Source organism: Lodderomyces elongisporus, chromosome 1 (assembly GCF_030384665.1).
Source record: "Lodderomyces elongisporus chromosome 1, complete sequence".
Lineage (NCBI taxonomy): Eukaryota > Fungi > Ascomycota > Pichiomycetes > Serinales > Debaryomycetaceae > Lodderomyces > Lodderomyces elongisporus.
In genome coordinates this window covers 3,246,181-3,265,752 of record NC_083673.1, presented here as the reverse complement: position 1 = coordinate 3,265,752, position 19,572 = coordinate 3,246,181, and the positions used below count along the sequence as shown (strand labels likewise).

Sequence of the window (19,572 nt, the reverse complement as noted above, 5' to 3'; positions counted from 1 at the left end):
CTTTTCTTTTGTTACTATTGATTACTTTTCAAAAATAGCTAGTGTAAGTTAATGAATCTTATGAAAGTTGGCGATTTCAGCTATTTACCTCTACTGCAATTCATATATACTTGTACATTTTAACGGAGCTGAGAGAACGCACCAAGTAAAACAGAAGCAGGCGGTTCATTGTGCTTATTTTTTTCAAACACATTCCAAAAACGTAATGTCTCGTCTCCAGCACCGGTGACTATAGTCTCTCCATCTGGGGATAGCGACAAGTATAATACTCTATAGGTATGACCTGTTAATTGGGCAATCTGCTGCATAGAAGGATACTTCCACACAATGATTTGGTTTCGCGAGTAGCCATGCGTTGATACTAACTCGTTTGAATTTTTAGACCAAACCAAGTTGCAAACTTGTGACCCGGTATTGATGTCATGCACCATGCTTCCTGTTAACGTATTCCACGTCTTGATTGTTTTGTCTGCTGTACCCCCGCCAGATGCCAAGATGCCTCTTTGATGAGGCGACCATGCAATTGCCTTTACTGCTGCAGTATGGCTAGTTAACTGATATAAAGGTTTGGGGTTTAGCCCGTCCCATATAAATAAATTATTATCATTACCACCACTCGCCAATTTCTTTTCCTCAACATTCCATTTCAACCCACAGATTTCCTGCTTGTGGCTTTCGAATTTATTGACATAATGGTCCTCGATTCGAACATCTCGATTTAATATGGTTCTGTCTCTAGACCCGCTAGATAAGATATGCTCGTTCCAAGCCAAGGAGCTGACACGTAAGGAATGACCAGTCATTGTCCTCACGCATTTAATTTTTGTTGCATCCCATATTTCAACCAATCCTTTTGATGTACCAATCGCCAAATGTGAGCCAACACCAATCCAATTTAGACTGGTGACCTTATCCTTATTGGAAAGGTTGCATAGTCTTTCAACAGATTGCGTGGCTCCATCCCACAAGTAAACGCTGTCACCCAATCCTACCGCCAACACATCTTGTTGGCCCCAATCAACCAAGTTCAAATAAAAATCATCCGAAAGTTCCGGTGCATCCAAGACTCTATACGGAACTTTTGAGATAGCCCTTGGTTTTCTTTGAGGTGATAATAATAATTTTTGTGACTCTTGTCGCACTGGTGATAAAGAATACAACTCCTGCTGAAGGTCTCTTGATATTGGTCTCGTCTTTTTTGGCGATTGATATGTGAATAGATTGGTTTTGTTTTTACGCCGAGGAGTTGTAGTCACGTCGTCTGCATTGTAGGAAGACGCTGAGCTAGTCCCTGGAAAATGTTGCTGCCCACTACCTATAGTATATGAAGTTGATCCTGATCCACTACTTGAGCCAGTTCCAGAAGTCCTTGGAGGGGTTCCCACGCCAGATAGGTAACTTCCATGGTTCGAACCTGTACTCTTTGGTCGGTTATTGTTGTTAAAACCACCGCCGGTGGCGTTAGCTTGTAGATTCGCTGTGGCCATTGGTACGTTGTCGCCAAACAATTCTGCTTTCAATATTGTAGAAAATGTTTCGTTTGCCTCTTCTTCTCTCTGCATTTCAATCTCATTATCATTGTCAAAGGATGAGTTCCTAAAACTTCGTGCTTCAGGTAAGGTTCGCTCTTCATGGCTTAGACTAAAAGCAGCTTGTAGATCGACTCCAGTACGATTGGGAATGTATCGGTCACTGAATACCGTATTGTTATTGCGTCTTCGCAGCGGAGAAGCTGGAATGGAAGAGGTCAAATTGGTTGATGTTGATGTTGATGTTGATGTTGATGTTGATCCTATAGCATTTCCAATATGAGGTGGAAGGTTTGTCGCTCGCGTTGAGCGTGATGGAGATTGCGGTGTTTCAAAAGGATGGAAAGACCTTCTTCCTGAATTGTTATTCATCAAAATGTTTGCGTGAGTGAGTCTGTGTGTATATATGTGTGTGTGTATTTGTGTATATATATATGCAACGGCAAAGCGAAGTATATATGTTTTAGAGCTTACGCAATGGTTGGATATGCTGGTCTTAGTTTCCTAGATGTTTGAAATAATATATATATATTTTTTTTTCTTAGAGGGGCGGTAAATTTCCTCTGTCTTTTGTGGAATCTTGATATTGCGAATATATTTTTATATGCCTATTTTTTTTGCTGTTTTGTCTTCTTTTGTCTCTTTTATTACTTCAAATTTTCTCTTTTCTCTTTTCTCGTTTTTTATTTTATTTTTATTTTTTTTTTTTGGCAAGATTTTGGCTTAAACTATTTTACCTTGTATTGCTTGTTCTGGAAGAGGATGACAACTAAAGATGTGTGAAAAAAAACAAAGCTTATTGGATTCAAAAGAATACACGATAGAACGTTGAACGTAAGATAAAGGTGAATAAAGTATATTCAGTAGATTATACAATTGCATTGTTGAACAGGATGTTTTCATTGTTAAAAACTCATTGAAAAACATATACACTATAAAAAATCAAAAAGTCAATACAAAAATGCAAACCAAAATGAGTATGCCCTCAACCGCCATTGCATTCGCCCCTGACACGTAAACATCTTTACTGCATTATCCTTGTTTTCAAACTAAGATCCTACCTTCAACCTTACTTTGTTTCGGTATTTTCGCGGTGTTTTTTTGGTGTTTTTTTATTATTATTTTTGTTTCACCTATCCTCATCACCATAGAAAAATCCCCCAAAATGATTCAATCTTAGCGCCATGGACATTTGCAGCAACGCCTATTTTCTCTTCTGCTCCAACTAAACCTGCTTTATTCGCTACCCCAACAAATTGACAAAGTCATCAATATGGTCTTCGTCATCGTCATCAACAATACTGCTCTTTCTCGCATCCCTTCCTCTTCTACTTTGCAAACCTAAACCAGCTATACCGCCAGCGCTTCCAGTACTGCCGCCAGCACTAACATTCCCTCCACCAGCTGCACCACTAACACCACCTCCAGAGCCATCATCACCGGTATTGGTGCTCTTCTTGTCACTAATTTGATCATCAAGCGGTTTAGTTGTAGCATCGCTACCACCTTTTCTGCCCCAGCTCAAGTGGGGCAAAGAGTCAAACAAACTCGAATGATGTTGATACGTCCTGGGTTCACGATGGGAAACATGCCCCATATCATCGTCAAAGTCGCGAGAAACGTCGTCATCTTCAGTTCCACCCGCATTGTCTCTGCTGTAGCCACCAGACTTTATATCCTGTGTCATATTTCCCTTGTCCATTTGCTGCTCCCACGATCCTTCATCTGCTGCAGCCGAATCATCTGTGGTGAATGAATCACCAACATTGAAAATACCCGCTTTCGAGTCTGATTCTTTTGATGAACGTCTTGGCATACTTGTATGTGTAATGTTAAGTAGAATAGTTTGCAATATATATATATGAAAACTTTGAAAACTTATTGAATAGTCAATTCAAAGCAACAAAAACAACTAATCAAAGTCCAAAAAGATAATATATGTATTAATGAGAACAAAAATCAGAAAGAAAAAAAAAACAAAGGAAAAGGAACAACAGTATAATGTACTTTGCAATATTCTTCTAAACCTGGCATGAAGGCTATTTAAATATTGTAGAAGAATCAAAGTTAAAAAAAAAAACAATTTAAAAAAAGCAAGACTGAATTTGCAATTGATATTGAAGAACCGAAGGAAAGAAGGGGGCAGGGAGGTGGCCCAAGTACAGAGAGAGAGAAAGATTAAGGGATGAAATATTGAGTATTTTTTTTCTCATAATTATTTTGTGGATTTCTCCTCAAGTCTAAAGCAACCCCTTAAAACATTATCATGCATGAATTCACGTTATCGCTGAGTTTTACTTGGATGACAAGGTAATGTCCAACTTCCATTCATCTCTTGAGTATAATATAGTTTATGCAGCAGCAGCAGCAGCAGCAGCAGCAGTGGTGGCAGTAGTGACAGTCGGGTACTTATGCAGTAAAGCTTACAATTTCAAGCGATAAGGTGTAAAAATCAAAGCTAGTCCAAAGAAAGAAAAAAAAGTACAAGTAAATGCGGAGTCAAACAGGTGTTTCTGGAAGGTTTTAGAGCCTATACATTTTTATTTTTTCACTCTCTTTTTATTTAGTCTGTATAAAGCTTAATGAGACGTTTTTTTACTGATAATGGTATTTCTTTAGGGACAGGGATCTTCTAGTTAAAGCATTGGAGGATTTGAATGACTATCGGCTGCAAAAGCAAAAGCAAAAGCAAAAGCAAAAGCAAAAGCAAAAGCAAAATGCGGCATCTAAAAAAAGAAGGGAGAAAAATTTGATTCACGTTTGGCAACAGAAAGCCACCAAAAAAAGGGCAACGACTAACAGACATTTGGTAGCATACATATCAGTCTGTCATTCATTAATTCATTTACAGATCAATTTATTTCCTATATTTTAATCATGCGAAATAATGTTGCTTAGTAGACTTTTTTCTCACCAACTCCCCTCTCACTTTCCTTCCTCCTTCTCCTGCCTCCATACTTTTTAAAAATCAAGAAGAAAAAAGGAAAAAAGGGCTAGATTTTTTCCTCCTATTGCAGTATGGAAAGGTATTAGGTGTTCACGTAGAAATAAAAACTATTATAAAATTTTTACATCTCCTTTTTTTTTGGTGTAAACATTACTTTGTCGTTGTTGCACCCAATAGTAAAGTTCTCATAACATAGCTCTTTTTTTTTTTTCTTCTCCAAAACTTTGCACATTGCTTATAAATTAAATGGAATCAATATACCTTGGTTTGCTTTTAAAACAATCTATACGAATAAGTACATTAGCTAAATACAAAACAACATCATTAAGAATTTAAGACAACAAGTAAACAAGTATGTAAGTAAACAAGTAAACATGTAGATTAGTAGATAAGCTCATCTTTTTCGAAAGTTATCCTACTCATTTCAAATTGGTAGCGTTGTAAAACAATATTCTCTGCCCTTCTTTCCTTCCCCCCCTCCCCACACACACACATAGACACATAGATTCAAAAAGTGACCCTCACTTAAAATTAAACCAATCAAAAAATATCGAAACAAAATTACTAACTGGTATAATAACTTCGCACCCATACACACATACAAAGCAAAACAGCCTTTCATAGTTAAGGAGTTTATGAGAATAAAAAAAAAAAAAAGAAAATTCAAAAGACAAGAGACAGAGACTACTTTGACCAAAGCGAAAAAAAAACCCATCATTTAACAATAACAACAACAACATAAAAAAAAAACACTTTTTAACAATTGATACCTCTCCCCTTGAAGTAGAACTCAACTACCGTTTAGAAACATTTACACTTACTTGAGGTCAAATAAGCAACTCACTTTTCCACTTTTCCAAAAACTTTAGAGACTTTGCTTCCTTCAGTAACAAGAATATATTCTTTTTTTCGTCCTTCATTATTGTTGTTATTCTAAATAAATCATCATCACTTTTATATATAGTTAATCACCCAGCATTGTATTTGCAAGTTACCGAATAGTCACATACCACTAGTTATTCACAATGTTATCACGTCTAATTTCTTCCATTCCTGTTAGAGCAACAGCTACTACCCACATTGCAAAAAGATCTTCTTCCATCATATCAGTACATAGAGAAACAAAAGAAGACAATACAACTTTACCATTTGAGTTTAATTCCGAAAACAAAAAGAGAGCTGAAGAAATCATCGCCAAGTACCCTCCTCAATACAAAAAAGGAGCATGCATGCCTCTTTTGGACTTGGGTCAACGTCAATTGGGATTCACTTCAATTTCAGTAATGAACTACGTTGCCAAATTGTTGGATATGCCACCAATGAGAGTCTACGAAGTTGCCACTTTTTACACAATGTACAATAGACATCCAATGGGTAAATACAATATCCAGGTGTGTACCACCACACCATGTCAATTATGTGGAAGTGATGGTATCATGGATGCGATCAAGGGCTACTTGAAAATAAAGCCAGGCCAAACTACACCAGACAAACTCTTTACATTACAAGAAGTTGAATGTTTAGGTGCATGTGTCAATGCACCAATGCTTGCCGTAAATGATGATTACCATGAAGATTTGACACCTGAGGCAACAGTTGATTTGTTGAAGAAATTGAAAGAAGGTGGGGACAATTTCGAATTGAGTGAAATCGGTGTTGGACCAGTATTGAACAAGAGGGAGTCTTGCGAACCATTTAGTGGTCAAAAGGTACTATTGAGCAAGGAACCCAATGATATGAGAAAGTTCACCAGAGCTGACTTGTAGTTGTGGAAAATTCTACTTTCTCATATAGAAACATGGAAGGTATTTATAGACAAACTTTAATGAAGCAAAAATTTGAATAAAAAATAAAAAAAATTTAAAGAATAATAATTAAAAAAAAAAACAGCTAGAAAAATGAAAAAGATGGAGTAAAAGTTTTAGATTTTGAGATTATATATACATTTCTACTCTTGAAGCTCTTGAGGAAATACTATTAATATTGCATAAACAAACACACATGAATATACAAACGCCTAGACACACTTACAATTCTCCTGTCTCTCGTTCTGTCTATTAATGTAATGCTGTTATTACTCAAATGATTATGATCTGATTGAGAAACAAAACAAGACAAAACAAAACAAAACAAAAACAAACAATAACAAATTGAGGCTTGAAAGTACCTAAAGTATTCAGAGTACTCCATATATCCATCATTCTACTACCAAGTAAGTACATTAATCACGTGGCCTGGGTCATTATGTATCACGTGATACAAATCTTGTGATATGGTCATGTGAAGAATTCTTGATGATAACGATTCACGTGAAATGTCCAATTTCATTTCAAAAAAAAAAAAAAGAACAGAACAGAACAGAAAAGTTGAAAAATAAAAAGAAAAAAAAAAGAGCCGGAAACGGAGTCAAATGAGTCAAAGTAAATAACGAGATAATTATTTTAGAAGGCCAAAAAAAAGAATGAGCCACACTGTTTGGAAATTTTACAAATAAAAAATATAGGCTAAACGCCATTATCGAGATGGTTGGTAAAATGCTTTGCTTTTTTTGATACTATGAAGCTTTTGTATGATAAGTTGATGTAGGAAATGTATTTTTATAAGCTTGTACCAATGTCTTCTTTTTTTTTTTTAGAATTATCATCTCTTTTGCGCTGTCCCAACATCATTGTGCAAGTCTACACAAGATGTGTTTATAACAGAATAACGATGTACAAAATGTGGTAATACGTAAGAAGACTGTTGGGCATGAAACAAAGCTTCAAAAAATCAAAACAAAAATAAATTTCAAAGTCTTGATTCACGTAGAAACAGGGGAATATCTAATAAAGATTGAAACCTTTTTCTCTTTACCCTTTAATTGAAAATTTGCTTCAAGAACATCTAAATGCTAGAATATTTTTGAGGTGGCTCATACATGGTTGAGGTTATTCTCTCGTCAAAAAGAGTCACCGAAAGTTTTCAAGGCGAAATTCAACAGATAAAAAAAAACCCCCCTCACATTCAGTTCTTCCCCTTCCCCTTCTACTTCCACTTCTCTCTTTCTCTCTCTCGCTCTCTCGCTCTCTCACTCTCTCCTTCCCCCTCAAAAGAATTAAAGAGCAATAAGTTTTGGTTTTTCTTTTTTTTACTACTACTTTTTTCAATATTTCAATTATTTGACATTTTTTTACTGTTTTTATAATTTTCCATAGTATCAATATCATCATTTGCAACTGCGTTGCTAGTATTAAGTAAAACACACATTTTATACATCAAGTCAACATCAAGCAACGATTTTCTTTAAATTTTCTTTTTGATTAATCATAAAATAATAGACAAATATATTCATCAACCACATGACACCACCAAAGAAGGAAAAGACTTATAGTCTAGAGACGGAACTAGTGCTTTCGAAATCGGGAGACCAATACAATGCTTCAGTTCCTCCATTATACCAATCCGCTACTTTTAAGCAACCCTCGCTTTCAAATATGGGTGCATATGACTATACTCGTTCCGGTAACCCAACAAGGACACATTTGCAAACACATTTGGCCAAAATTATGAAAGCAAAGCATGCATTTGCCGTGTCCTCTGGAATGGGATGTCTTGATGTTATTACTAGGTTGTTGAAACCAGGTGATGAAGTCATTGCCGGCGACGACTTGTATGGCGGTACACATAGATTACTTACATATTTAAACAAAAAGGGCGATTTGATAGCCCACCACTATGATACTACAAACACAGAGTTGATAAAGCTGAAAATCACCGAAAAGACAAGAATGATATTTTTGGAATCTCCCACAAACCCATTAATCAAAGTCGTTGATGTCAAGAGTATAGCAGATTATGGTCATCTGGTTAATCCAGATTTAATTGTTGTGTTTGATAATACCATGATGTCGCCAATATTCATGACTCCTCTTGATTTGGGAGTAGATATCCAATACGAATCAGCAACAAAATATCTCAATGGTCATCATGATATCATGGCTGGTGTCATTGCCACTCGTTCAACCCCGCTTTCGGAACAATTATATTACGTGATCAACTCTACTGGTTGCGGATTATCACCCTTTGATTGTTGGTTATTGTCCAGAGGTTTAAAAACTCTTGCTGTGCGTATTGAAAGACAGCAAGATAATTGTATCAAGATTGCCAAGTTTTTGGAGAATATAGGGTTTAAAGTAAGGTACCCTGGACTAAAATCACATCCACAGTATGAGTTGCATGCATCCATGTGTTCAGGGTTTGGGGCAGTATTATCTTTCGAAACAGGCTCTATCAAATTGAGTGAAAAGATTGTGGAAAACACAGACATTTTTGGTATTGCCGTTTCTTTTGGATGTGTGAACTCGTTAATCTCAATGCCTTGTAGAATGTCGCATGCTTCAATAGATGCAAAAACAAGAGAGGAAAGAGAATTTCCTGAAGATTTGATTAGATTATGCATTGGTATAGAGAATGTTGATGACTTGATTGACGATTTGACCAAGGCATTGTTAAAGAGTGGCGCTGTAAAAGTCAACTACAAGGATGAATTATTCAATGCAGTCGACTTGCAACCAAAACTTTAGAAAATGTTTCAAAAGCCAAAAAAAAGAATTGTTTCTTTAAATATATATATATATATATATTCTTACTTGTTTTAGTAAAGAAGAGTTCAACTTGGTTGGACAGACAAAGAACAGCGAACAAAGTGTCAAAGTTGCTTAAGATGGCTAAAGTGGCATGAAAAGAAAAGATGTTAACCATTAAAATCAAAGATATTTAGATTGTGCTTTTATATTACTTCATATATTGTGTCGTAGAGATACAACAGATTTTTTTTTATTTTTTTAGAATTTTTTACATTACCAAAACACTCGATGGAGTCTTTGTAGACAAAAAGAATCAAAATCAAATAAGGAAAAATCAAAAAAGTTGATCTTTCAAGTATCGACCTTGTGCATTCAAAGTACTTTGCAATCCACAATCGAAGTTCGTATGAGACCAGCTCTGTTTAGTTGTATGTCTGTCCTACTCCCATTGATCCCTTCTCATAAAGTTGAGTCCATGTACACGACAAATAAATATAGAAGAGGAAAAGAACAAATAAACACAAATAAACACGAACAAACACGCACGTAGGCACGCACGTAGGCAAAAGAATGTTAAAATAAAAAAGTACAAAGAAAAAAAAAAAAGACGCCAAATAAAGAGGAAAGCAAACGCGTCAGGAAAAGATTCAAGGAAGGCGATTGTAAAAGAATACGAAAAGGATAAAGAAGAAGAAAATCCCAAACATCAGTCATTGTCACAATTACAATCACTAACTATATAGTAACCAAACCCATCTATATTTGTCTATTTACACTAAAAGATGACTTCGTTTCCGTTATCGAAGGGTGCTTTGAAAAAGGCATTCCACAAAGATACTCATGATAAAGTTAAATGTCCCCTCGTGTTTCAAATCACAAACATGAAGGCTGTTGACACCGTGAACAACCAAAGAAAGTACCGTATTCTTTTGAGTGATGGTGTATATTCGACCCATGGTTTGATCAATGAGAATTGTACAGCGTATTTGGAAAATAACAACGTTTCGAGGTACGCCACCATCCAAGTTAATAGATTTAGTACCTTGACATCAACCAAACACTTTTTTTTCATTGAGGATTTCGAATTGCTAAACAATGCTGGAGAGAAATTGGTTGAAAAGCCAATATCTGTGGATGACTATTTTGCCGAACACCCTGACGAGGCTTCTGCTGCCATCACAGCAAAGAGAGGCGATTCGCTTGATAGAAATGAGAGTCCAGCTCCAGGAGGAGCTGGTGCCACGCCACCAGTGGCACAATCCACATACCCTGGTCAACAACAACAACAACAACAACAGCAACAACAACAACAGGCAGTGGCACAAAATCCACAATACCCCAAACCAAGAGGTGTTGGTTTGGGCGCTGGAGACAAGAACGGACCAAGAATCTCACCCATTGAAACATTGTCTCCATACCAAAACAACTGGACTATTAGAGCGCGTGTATCGTACAAAGGTGAATTGAGAACTTGGTCCAATGCAAAGGGCGAAGGTAAAGTGTTTAGTGTTAATTTTCTCGACGAGTCGGACGAAATCAAAGCTTCCGCATTCAACGAAACTGCAGAAAAAGCCTATAATATTCTTGAGGAGGGAAAAGTTTACTACATCTCAAAGGCAAAAGTTGCTGCTGCGAGGAAAAAGTTTAACAATTTGACGCATCCATATGAATTGCAATTGGAAAAGGACTCAGAAATCACCGAGTGTTTTGATGAATCAAACGTTCCTAAACTCAATTTCAATTTTGTCAAGCTTGACCAGATTCAAAACTTGGATGCAAACGCTATCGTGGATGTTATTGGTGCTTTAAAAGTGGTTAATCCACCTTTTCAGATTACTGCCAAGTCGACTGGTAAAGCTTTTGATAGAAGGGATATCACTATTGTTGATGAATCGGGATTTGCTGTAGATATTGGTCTTTGGAACCAAACAGCAGCAGACTTTGCCGTAGAGGAAGGTTCAGTGATTGCATTTAAAGGTTGTAAAGTCTCCGACTTTAACGGAAGAACATTGAGTCTTACACAATCCGGATCGCTTATTGCAAATCCGGGCATTCCAGAATCGTACCATTTGAAAGGATGGTACGATAATATTGGAGTTAAGGAAAACTACAAATCACTCAAGACAGAGTCTGGCGCTGGAAGTAACAACCTTTCGGTTATGGAAAGATTTGCCCAAAGAAAAATGATTTCGCAAGTTGAAGATGAAAACATTGGTGGTCAAAATGGTGGTGAAAAACTTGAATATTTTAGTACAAAGGCTAGTTTATCCTATGCTAAACCAGAAAACTTTGCATACCCAGCATGCCCAAACATCTTATCGCAATCTGGAGACGCGTCTTTGTCGGGCGCGGGAGCAAGACAAAATCCATGTAATAAAAAATTAGTGCAATACGACGATAAATGGAGATGCGAGCGTTGTAACATGGAATTTGATAGACCCACATGGAGGTATATTCTTAATTGTGGAATTATGGATGCTTCGGGACAAATCTGGGTGACTTTGTTTGATGAACAAGCCAAGAAATTGTTGGGAATGGAAGCAAATGAGTTAGTGGAGTTGAGCCAGGAGAACCAAAACGCTGCAGCAGAAGTGATCCATAGAAATTACTTTAGAGAGTTCAACTTTAGAATCAGGGCCAAGCAGGATACATTTAATGATCAATTAAAGATTAGATACCAGTGCATGGGATTAACAGATATTGACTACACTGCAGAATGTGACTATTTGTGCAAAGAGATTGACTCTGTTTTGGGCTGATGGTGAGATGGAAAGATACGGTCGTGAAAAGCATGGAGCAAGCCGCAACATGTTTGTACGTGTATGTATATGTATAGGCGTATGTTCAATTCGTTTAGTATGTTTGTCTTTTACTAAGAGGTTGATGAAAGAAGTTTGTTACATGTTGTTTTTTTTTTCTTTTTTTTTCTTTTTTTAATCTTGTATGTTGTGTTGTGTTGTGTTGTGTTGTGTTGTGTTGTGTTGTCTCTGTGTGTGTAAGTAACCTTTTGAATATGGCACTTGACTCTTTTCTGTTGGATACCATGTAGCAACTATGTATAAAAGAATTTCTCTCAGTATCATTACCGCTTGTGTTTCTCTAGTTTTAAATCGATTTCGAATTTTTGTTTTGTACATCAGTAACTCAATTAAATATAGTATCTATAATTGTATTGATATGCATTTCACTCTATTGATAATCAACTAGTTTGTTTACCTTGAGCCAGTACCCTTTGAGCACTTCATTGGCCATTCTTTGACCACGCGTAATCATTAATTTGCTTACAAATTCCTTGACTTCACTAGGGTCCATTTTCACTTTGCCAACTTGCAAATTCGCCAATACTTGGGTTAACCAGTTTTTAAACTCCATTGGATATTTAACAATCAAAATACGGTATAGCTGATAATAATGTTCTAAACACGACCTGGGACTAAGTATGAAAGATTGGTGTAGGCTATCAATGAAATTATACCCGATTGATATTTGGCCATTATCATTACCAAGACTGGTTTGTATTAGCAAGTGACGTACAAATTCTTGATCAGCTTGTTTTCCTTTCTTCATGGTAACCAATTGATTCCAAAACTTGGTTGTCGACTTCAACACAGGTACTTCGTGTTTTCCAAATGCAGTAATAGCGAATGGTATAATATAATTCGAAAATAGCCCAGTGTATATCAATAAACTTGGCTTGTAGTCCAAAATAGTTATAAAAATGTCAAGAGAGGACTTGACTAAATCCACGTCTGTTAATATCATCTCAGAGACATTTGTAAATATATTGGTGATTGTGATTTCCATTTGGTCCTGTGTAAGGCTCTTGAAATGTGTGATTATCACACTAATTAGTAACTGATGAAGGTAGTAAAGCATAGAGCAACTAGAAGAATCCACCGAGGACAAAAAAGACTGGGCTTTTGCGACAATATATTGCAAGATTTGATCGACTGTAAAGCTGAATGGACCAGGAAGAGACTCGTGGAAACCGGCTTTTAAAATATTGCAACACTTTTCAGTGACTATTGTATTTTTCGCCAAAAAGGGAATATCCAATGAAAAGAGTTTGATTGTTTCCAAAATTGCTGGACGTATACCCATTGCATCCTGTTTCCAATAATTATTCGTTTCAAGCAATTGTTGTGCATTTAAATAGTCTTCGACTTCGTCTGGGTAGCTCGAGCCTTTTCCAATCTCACTAAGACATGCTACCAAACTTGTTGAATAATCCTCCATACTTTCCTCGTTCAAGTTTGGCTTTTGCTGTATAATTTCATGCAATATAGCAGCAATCTTGGAGCTCAACTCTTGAGGGTTCTTTAAGGACCTCACTATGGAAACATATGAGAATGTAATGCGTTCTCTGATGATGTTGTCTATCAAAGGATTGCGCAACATTTCAACCAACACCAATTCGAGTTGCGGTAAAAATGGAATCAATTGTTCTTCTGTATCTTTACATATCCTCAATACTGTTCGTGAAGCAACGAGAGACATCTTGGGATTTGCTTTGTTATTTATCAACTTGAAAAGGAAATCAAAGCTAGGGCCCAAGTATGGATTGCCGATATGAGATTTGTAGAAAAAAGGTAAAACAGACATCAAGTTGAGAACACTGGTTGCTAAAGATTGATCCAGTAGTGAGTTATCTTCCACCATAAGAATTAGATTTTTGTCAAAAATGTTTTTGATAATTCGACATAAATCGCGTGGTCTGTTACTGCCTTCACCTTCTTTGGTTTCCGTCCCCGCTTCTACTGTGCCAGCATTGCCTTCAGCAAGGTCATTATCAAAACCGTTACCAAGTTCATCATCGTAGAACTGTATATCGCTTATAATTTTGTATATAAGGAAAATTGCAGCTTCAGTTTCTACTGGTTGTGATCCAACTACATCACTTAATGTAGATAGAAGAGGAATGCCCAATGTTGTGTAAAACACAATAAACAGGTCTGCAACCAAAGTACGGAACCTTGAAAATTCTTGAGACGTAAAGTTGGGTCCCTGTTGTTGTTGTTGTTGATGTTGATGTTGAATCTTTTTGAAATACACCACTGCTACTTCCATGAGCACTTGGTTAGCTTGTTTGGTATATGTATTGTAACTTGCTGGGTCAGAGTAAATCTCTTTTATTGCATCTGCATCGTCAACAAGAGTATTTGCAAAATCGTCCCAGAAATTAAGAAATTGTGAACTAATATTTTCATCAATCGTAGCCCTACCAGGCGCATTAGTCAAAGAAATCGCAGTTTGCAATACTTTTGATATTTCTTCGTTTAACAAATTTCGCGTGATTTGTACCAAGTTTAGGTTCAAAAATGCCACAATCAAGTTGATAAGATTGTCAATTTCCATCAGGTATTCTTCTAAAAACTCCTTTTCAGTGAAAGCATGGGAAATAAGCAGCAACCCAAAACTATTTTCTGTTAACAACGTATTAAATATAGCATCTCTATGTGGGTTCAATAGTCTTGGCAAATGTTCTGCAAATTCCGTCAATGCCGAGATGGACTTGTTGTACATCTCCATTGTTTCGGACTCAAATGAAATTGGATGATTTAGTGGTGTTAATAAATAACGAATTAGTGGATCAACTTTGTCTGTATATCGCACATCAGATTGTGTTTCTGCCAACAGTATGTAAGGAATCCATGAGTTGAGACAATCCAACAGTAGTAAACTAATTTCCAACGCAAGTACTTCATATTGATCCAAGAGGTATAAAAAAGTGCTCTGTAGGTGAATGTATATCGTGTCATAAATGGCATTGTGTATTTTGCTTGAATTGTCGGTGTACTTTATAAAATCCTCAGCCAAAATCTCCAAGTGAGTTAAAAACAACTTTATCTCTTCAAAATTGTTTAGACTGGAAAGGTAGTCCCTTATGGTATTGGCCTGCTCGTGGTTGCTATTTTGACCTCCGTTGCCTACTACACTAATAAAAGTTTGAATTGGGTCGAGGTTTTCGTAGTTTTGTATATAAATCAATGACAAGCAGCTCAACAATTTCTTGATAACAAACAAGTTTCCAGAAAAGTTGTTTTGGGCCAATTTCTGGATAATTTGCAGAATTTGCACAAATGGTTGCAAATAGTCGGGAACCAACCCAAAAGTGTTGATGAATACAGTTATGGTCAATGCACCAAAGTATTTGACTGTAGGAGCATCATGCTTCAACAATTCAATACCTAGTTCGTATCCATTTTCACTTTTCTGAAACCGTTGTAGTCTATCTTGTATAACGTGGATCTGATCAGCATCTTTGGATGTATATAGAACTTCTATATCCTTGAGCAATTCGTGTTAGTAATAGTTGCGGAGGAACAAGGGAATTAATAATCAAAATGACTGTTATTTTATTTTATTTTATTTTATTTTTTTTGGTTTTTGGTTTTCATTCGATTCATATACTCAAGGTGTGTTTACACACATATAAATATAAAACGTACTTTAATGACATTTTGAATATCAATTGGGTGTGACATGTGGCAAAGGAAGGGAGGAGCGGGGAGTAGGGGCGAAGAACCAAATTTTGAGTAATATATGTTTGGAGTAGTTGCTAATCACTTTGTTCTTCTCTAATGCTTTCCTAGTTCTCTATTAAAGAAACCCGTTTTTCTTTTTCTTTTTCTTTCTCTTTTCCAGTTTCTTTTCTTTCTTAGCTTTTACTTTAATCATCAAATGATCCATTTTGACATTGGAGAGTTTTGCAAAGGGATGCGCTTCCTTGAGATACTCTCATATTTTTGGGGGCTAGTGCAATTTGCTACTGGTGCGGCTTAAGATGGTTGACTTCCCAATTTGGTAATATTCGTAACACCATGAGCAACTGTATATATATATATATACATATGTATATGGTATGAGAAGGTAGTGCATTTTGCAACAAATAATAACTTATTGATTTGTGTTGCCAATGAAACTGAAGTGCTGGAAAAGGAGAATGAATTAGTATGGCACTGTGCGCCGTTGTATACTGTGTGGTTGTCTGTTTGCGTTACTCAACTTGGCTACTTTTACCAGCACATTTTGTGCCTTTGCTACGGATGGCTGAATGGTAGCGCTTTGTATACTCGCTAATATCTCTTTTTATTCTTTTTATTTTTTTTATATATTTGCAATTCACAATAGTATTGCATATTTTAATTTTTATCTAAAGGATCTGATTTAATTCTACAGTCAAGTAGTTTAAGCTGTATCGTACAGCAAACGACAGGACCAACAATCACAGCAACAGCAACAACAACAACAACTACTGCTACTACAATTTCAAATAGCAGACAAAAAAAAGGAAAGAGAAACTAAAATGAGTAAAGGTAATTACAAGGCTTGTTTTATTTTTATTTTTACCATACTGTAATGATAATATTCTTCTTTTTGTTTGTCTTTGTCTTCACTATTTCTTTAATACTTTGCTTATTATAAAAAAAGTTAAAAATAAAAAAATAAAGTAACAAAACACAAGAGTAGCTATAGAATGAAGGTTATTGGAAAGGCAAGAAGAGCTAAAGGCCAGTGCAAAGTGTGAATATCCTGTTTATACTCATTTGCTATCTCATGTATACCATATAGAAGAGTAAAACATTTTATTATCTCATCAGGCCATGCACTTTAATCACCTCTTTTTTTATTTTTTATTTTTTTTATTTTATTTTTTTCGTCCCTCACACATACTTTCTCCCTCTCTTTCCTATTATCACTAACTAATTTGTTTTTTCTGTTTCGTTTATTATTTATTATTATTTTTTTTTTGGGGCTTTGGTTCAAATAAACACTCTTGAGAAACAAATATCAAAGGTAAAGGCAAAAACAGTAAACTGTGTTCAAGTGTTTATTGTTTTTTTTTCGATTTTTGTCTCTTTTTTATCAAACGGATTCATCAAACTGATCATATCCATAAACTACGTCGAGTTTCTATCTGACATACGCAACGTTATTGTCTTTTCCCCTACATCATCCACACTTTTTCCCACTGCACTCCCCTAGAGTACACCATACCACATTTTAATCGGTTTAATCCCTTTCTAGTTTAACTTTTACTTTCACCTTTAGTTTTACCTTTAGTTTTACCTTTAGTTTTAGTTTTTGGTTATAGTTCTAGTTGGCCCTATCACATCCCACCCTTTCCATTACTATTTATTTACTTTTTAAATAGTCCACCGCAAACATGTCTAGAGTTGCCAGGGCACAATGTGCTAATTGCACTTGCTCACCAGGATTGCTTTCAAGAACAAATAGAAAATCCTCCTTATTTGCCAAGAGAATCAATTTGAACAGAATCAATTCTGGTTTGAAAGACCCCAACTCAGAATCAAGAAAAGGTTCAGTCTTTACCTTGAACCCTCAATCGTTATGTTTACCAGAAGCAAAAGAAGTCAATACCACGCAAAGACTCAACAAATTGAGATTGGAAATGAAGAAAACCGATGGCGGACTAGCCGTTTACATTGTTCCAAGTGAAGACCAACATCAATCAGAATATACCTCTGCTTACGACCAAAAGAGAAGCTTCATCTCCGGTTTTAGCGGAAGTGCCGGTGTAGCTATTGTGACTAGAGACTTGAACAGCATTGGCGACGAAGAGAATGGAACTGCTGCATTATCAACCGACGGAAGATACTTTACACAAGCAATCGATGAATTGGATTTTAACTGGATACTATTGAAACAAGGCGCAAAGGATGAACCCACGTGGGAAGAATGGACCGTGAAACAAGCATCCCAAATAAGTTTGGATAGCGGCGAAATTGCCAAAATTGGTATCGATCCAAGATTAATCACATACGACCAAGTCCAAAAGTTTAATAAATTGATTAAAGATGAAAAAATCAAAACTCCAAAAGCACAAATTGAATTTGTAGCCATTGAGCAAAATTTGGTCAATAATATCTGGGAAGAGTTTGAAACATTACCAGCATCAACAGAAGGCGAGATTAAACAACTTGACGTTTCCTTTACCGGTAAATCAACTCAAGATAAGATTAAAGAAGTAAGAGCAAATGTGATCAAGGACAATATCAAGGGTTATGTTGTTACTTCTTTGGACGAAATTGCTTGGCTATTGAACTTGCGTGGACTGGACATACCATACAATCCCGTATTCTATTCCTTTGTCATTATCACTGCAGATGAATTGAAATTATTTATTGGTCAAGATAGACTTTCCTCTACAATTGCTGATGACTTGACCAGTATCGGAGTCACTATTGAGCCGTATCAAAATTTCTACTCTGCGTTAAACACCATATCCAAACAATTTTCAGTCAACAATAACAAGATTTATCTCCCCAAAAATGCCAACTGGGAAGTTGTTCGCAATACCAAATGTTCGTTTACGGAAGGTTTATCTGAGATTGAGCTTTTGAAGTCCCAGAAGAATGAGACTGAGCTCCAAGGTGCCCGGATCGCACATTTGAAAGACGGAAGAGCATTGATCAAATTCTTTGCATGGCTTGAAGATACTCTAATTGACAAACAAGACATTATAGATGAAATAGCTGCTGATGAAAAACTTACTGAATTTAGACAACAAGAGGATAATTTTGTTGGACTTTCCTTTGATACAATAAGCGCAAGCGGAGCCAACGGAGCTGTTATTCACTATAAACCAACCAAAGGCTCGGCAGCCATGATTAACCCAAATAAGATTTATTTGAATGACTCTGGCTCCCAGTTTCTTGAGGGAACAACCGATACTACAAGGACCGTCCATTTCACAAAGCCATCGCTGGAGCAAATAAGAAACTATACGTTGGTTCTCAAGGGTAATATTGCTTTATCGACATTGAAATTTCCCGAAGGTACCACTGGAAATTTGATTGATTCCATCGCCAGACAGTTCCTCTGGAAGTATGGCTTGGACTATGGACACGGCACATCGCATGGTGTTGGTGCGTACTTGAACGTGCACGAAGGACCAATTGGTGTTGGTCCTCGTCCAAATGCAGCAAAAAATCAGTTAAGAGCCGGCAATTTGATCTCGAATGAACCAGGATATTATAAGGAAGGGCATTACGGAATAAGAATTGAGAATGTTATGTTTGTGAAGCCTTCTGATTACTCATTTAATGGCAAAAAGTTTTTGGAATTTGAAACGGTGACCAAGGTGCCATTCTGTAGAAAATTGATTGATGTTTGTTTATTGACTGATGAAGAGTTGGGTTGGATCAACAGATACCATGCAAGGATCTGGGCTGAATTAAGTGATAGTCTTGAAAAGAATGGAATTACTTATAAATGGTTGCGCAAAGAGACAGAGCCCATTTCCAGATATTAAATTTACCAAAGATAAAAGAAAGAACAAAAAAAAGAGAGAGAGACCAAGAGAGGATATTACAGAAAGGAAATGAACAAAGAAAGAAAGTAAGGCGAACAAAAAAGTAACTTGTTGAAAGAATAACTGACTTTCCTTTATTTAGTCCCTAAATTTTAATACACTTTTCTTTTTGATTTTCGATTTTTGATTTTTTTTTTGTTGTTCCTCCCCCCTCCAACTTTCCATTTTTTAGTTCTTGGTTTTGTTTTTTGCTAT

The 19,572-nt window shown here is 36.2% G+C and overlaps 7 protein-coding genes across 7 annotated transcripts; 4 read left to right on the top strand and 3 right to left on the bottom strand. All coding sequences in view use genetic code 12, as the record gives it.

Moving 5' to 3' along the window:
- Nucleotides 1-119: 119 nt before the first annotated feature.
- Nucleotides 120-1,901, bottom strand: CDH1 (substrate-specific activator of APC-dependent proteolysis; the record flags this gene model as incomplete). The annotated part of the gene is made up of 1 exon (XM_001528636.1): nucleotides 120-1,901. One exon carries the CDS (start codon nucleotides 1,899-1,901, stop codon nucleotides 120-122), a length of 1,782 nt encoding a protein of 593 aa, XP_001528686.2.
- An 871-nt stretch (nucleotides 1,902-2,772) lies between these two features.
- Nucleotides 2,773-3,345, bottom strand: PVL30_001174 (uncharacterized protein; the record flags this gene model as incomplete). Its single annotated transcript, XM_001528635.1, has 1 exon — nucleotides 2,773-3,345. One exon carries the CDS (start codon nucleotides 3,343-3,345, stop codon nucleotides 2,773-2,775), a length of 573 nt encoding a protein of 190 aa, XP_001528685.1.
- Nucleotides 3,346-5,501: 2,156 nt separating this feature from the next.
- Nucleotides 5,502-6,242, top strand: NUO24 (NADH:ubiquinone oxidoreductase 24; the record flags this gene model as incomplete). Its single annotated transcript, XM_001528634.1, has 1 exon — nucleotides 5,502-6,242. The coding sequence occupies one exon, from the start codon at nucleotides 5,502-5,504 to the stop codon at nucleotides 6,240-6,242; it is 741 nt and encodes a 246-aa protein (XP_001528684.1).
- Nucleotides 6,243-7,814: 1,572 nt separating this feature from the next.
- On the top strand, nucleotides 7,815-9,038 carry MET2_2 (homoserine O- acetyltransferase; the record flags this gene model as incomplete). The annotated part of the gene is made up of 1 exon (XM_001528633.1): nucleotides 7,815-9,038. One exon carries the CDS (start codon nucleotides 7,815-7,817, stop codon nucleotides 9,036-9,038), a length of 1,224 nt encoding a protein of 407 aa, XP_001528683.2.
- A 785-nt stretch (nucleotides 9,039-9,823) lies between these two features.
- RFA1 (Replication factor A protein 1) lies at nucleotides 9,824-11,800 on the top strand (the record flags this gene model as incomplete). The annotated part of the gene is made up of 1 exon (XM_001528632.1): nucleotides 9,824-11,800. The coding sequence occupies one exon, from the start codon at nucleotides 9,824-9,826 to the stop codon at nucleotides 11,798-11,800; it is 1,977 nt and encodes a 658-aa protein (XP_001528682.1).
- Nucleotides 11,801-12,230: 430 nt separating this feature from the next.
- Nucleotides 12,231-15,526, bottom strand: PDR6 (member of the karyopherin-beta; the record flags this gene model as incomplete). Its single annotated transcript, XM_001528631.2, has 2 exons — nucleotides 12,231-15,329; nucleotides 15,491-15,526. 2 exons carry the CDS (start codon nucleotides 15,524-15,526, stop codon nucleotides 12,231-12,233), a joined length of 3,135 nt encoding a protein of 1,044 aa, XP_001528681.2.
- Nucleotides 15,527-17,208: 1,682 nt separating this feature from the next.
- Nucleotides 17,209-19,317, top strand: PVL30_001169 (uncharacterized protein; the record flags this gene model as incomplete). The annotated part of the gene is made up of 1 exon (XM_001528630.1): nucleotides 17,209-19,317. The coding sequence occupies one exon, from the start codon at nucleotides 17,209-17,211 to the stop codon at nucleotides 19,315-19,317; it is 2,109 nt and encodes a 702-aa protein (XP_001528680.2).
- Between the last annotated feature and the right edge of the window lie 255 nt (nucleotides 19,318-19,572).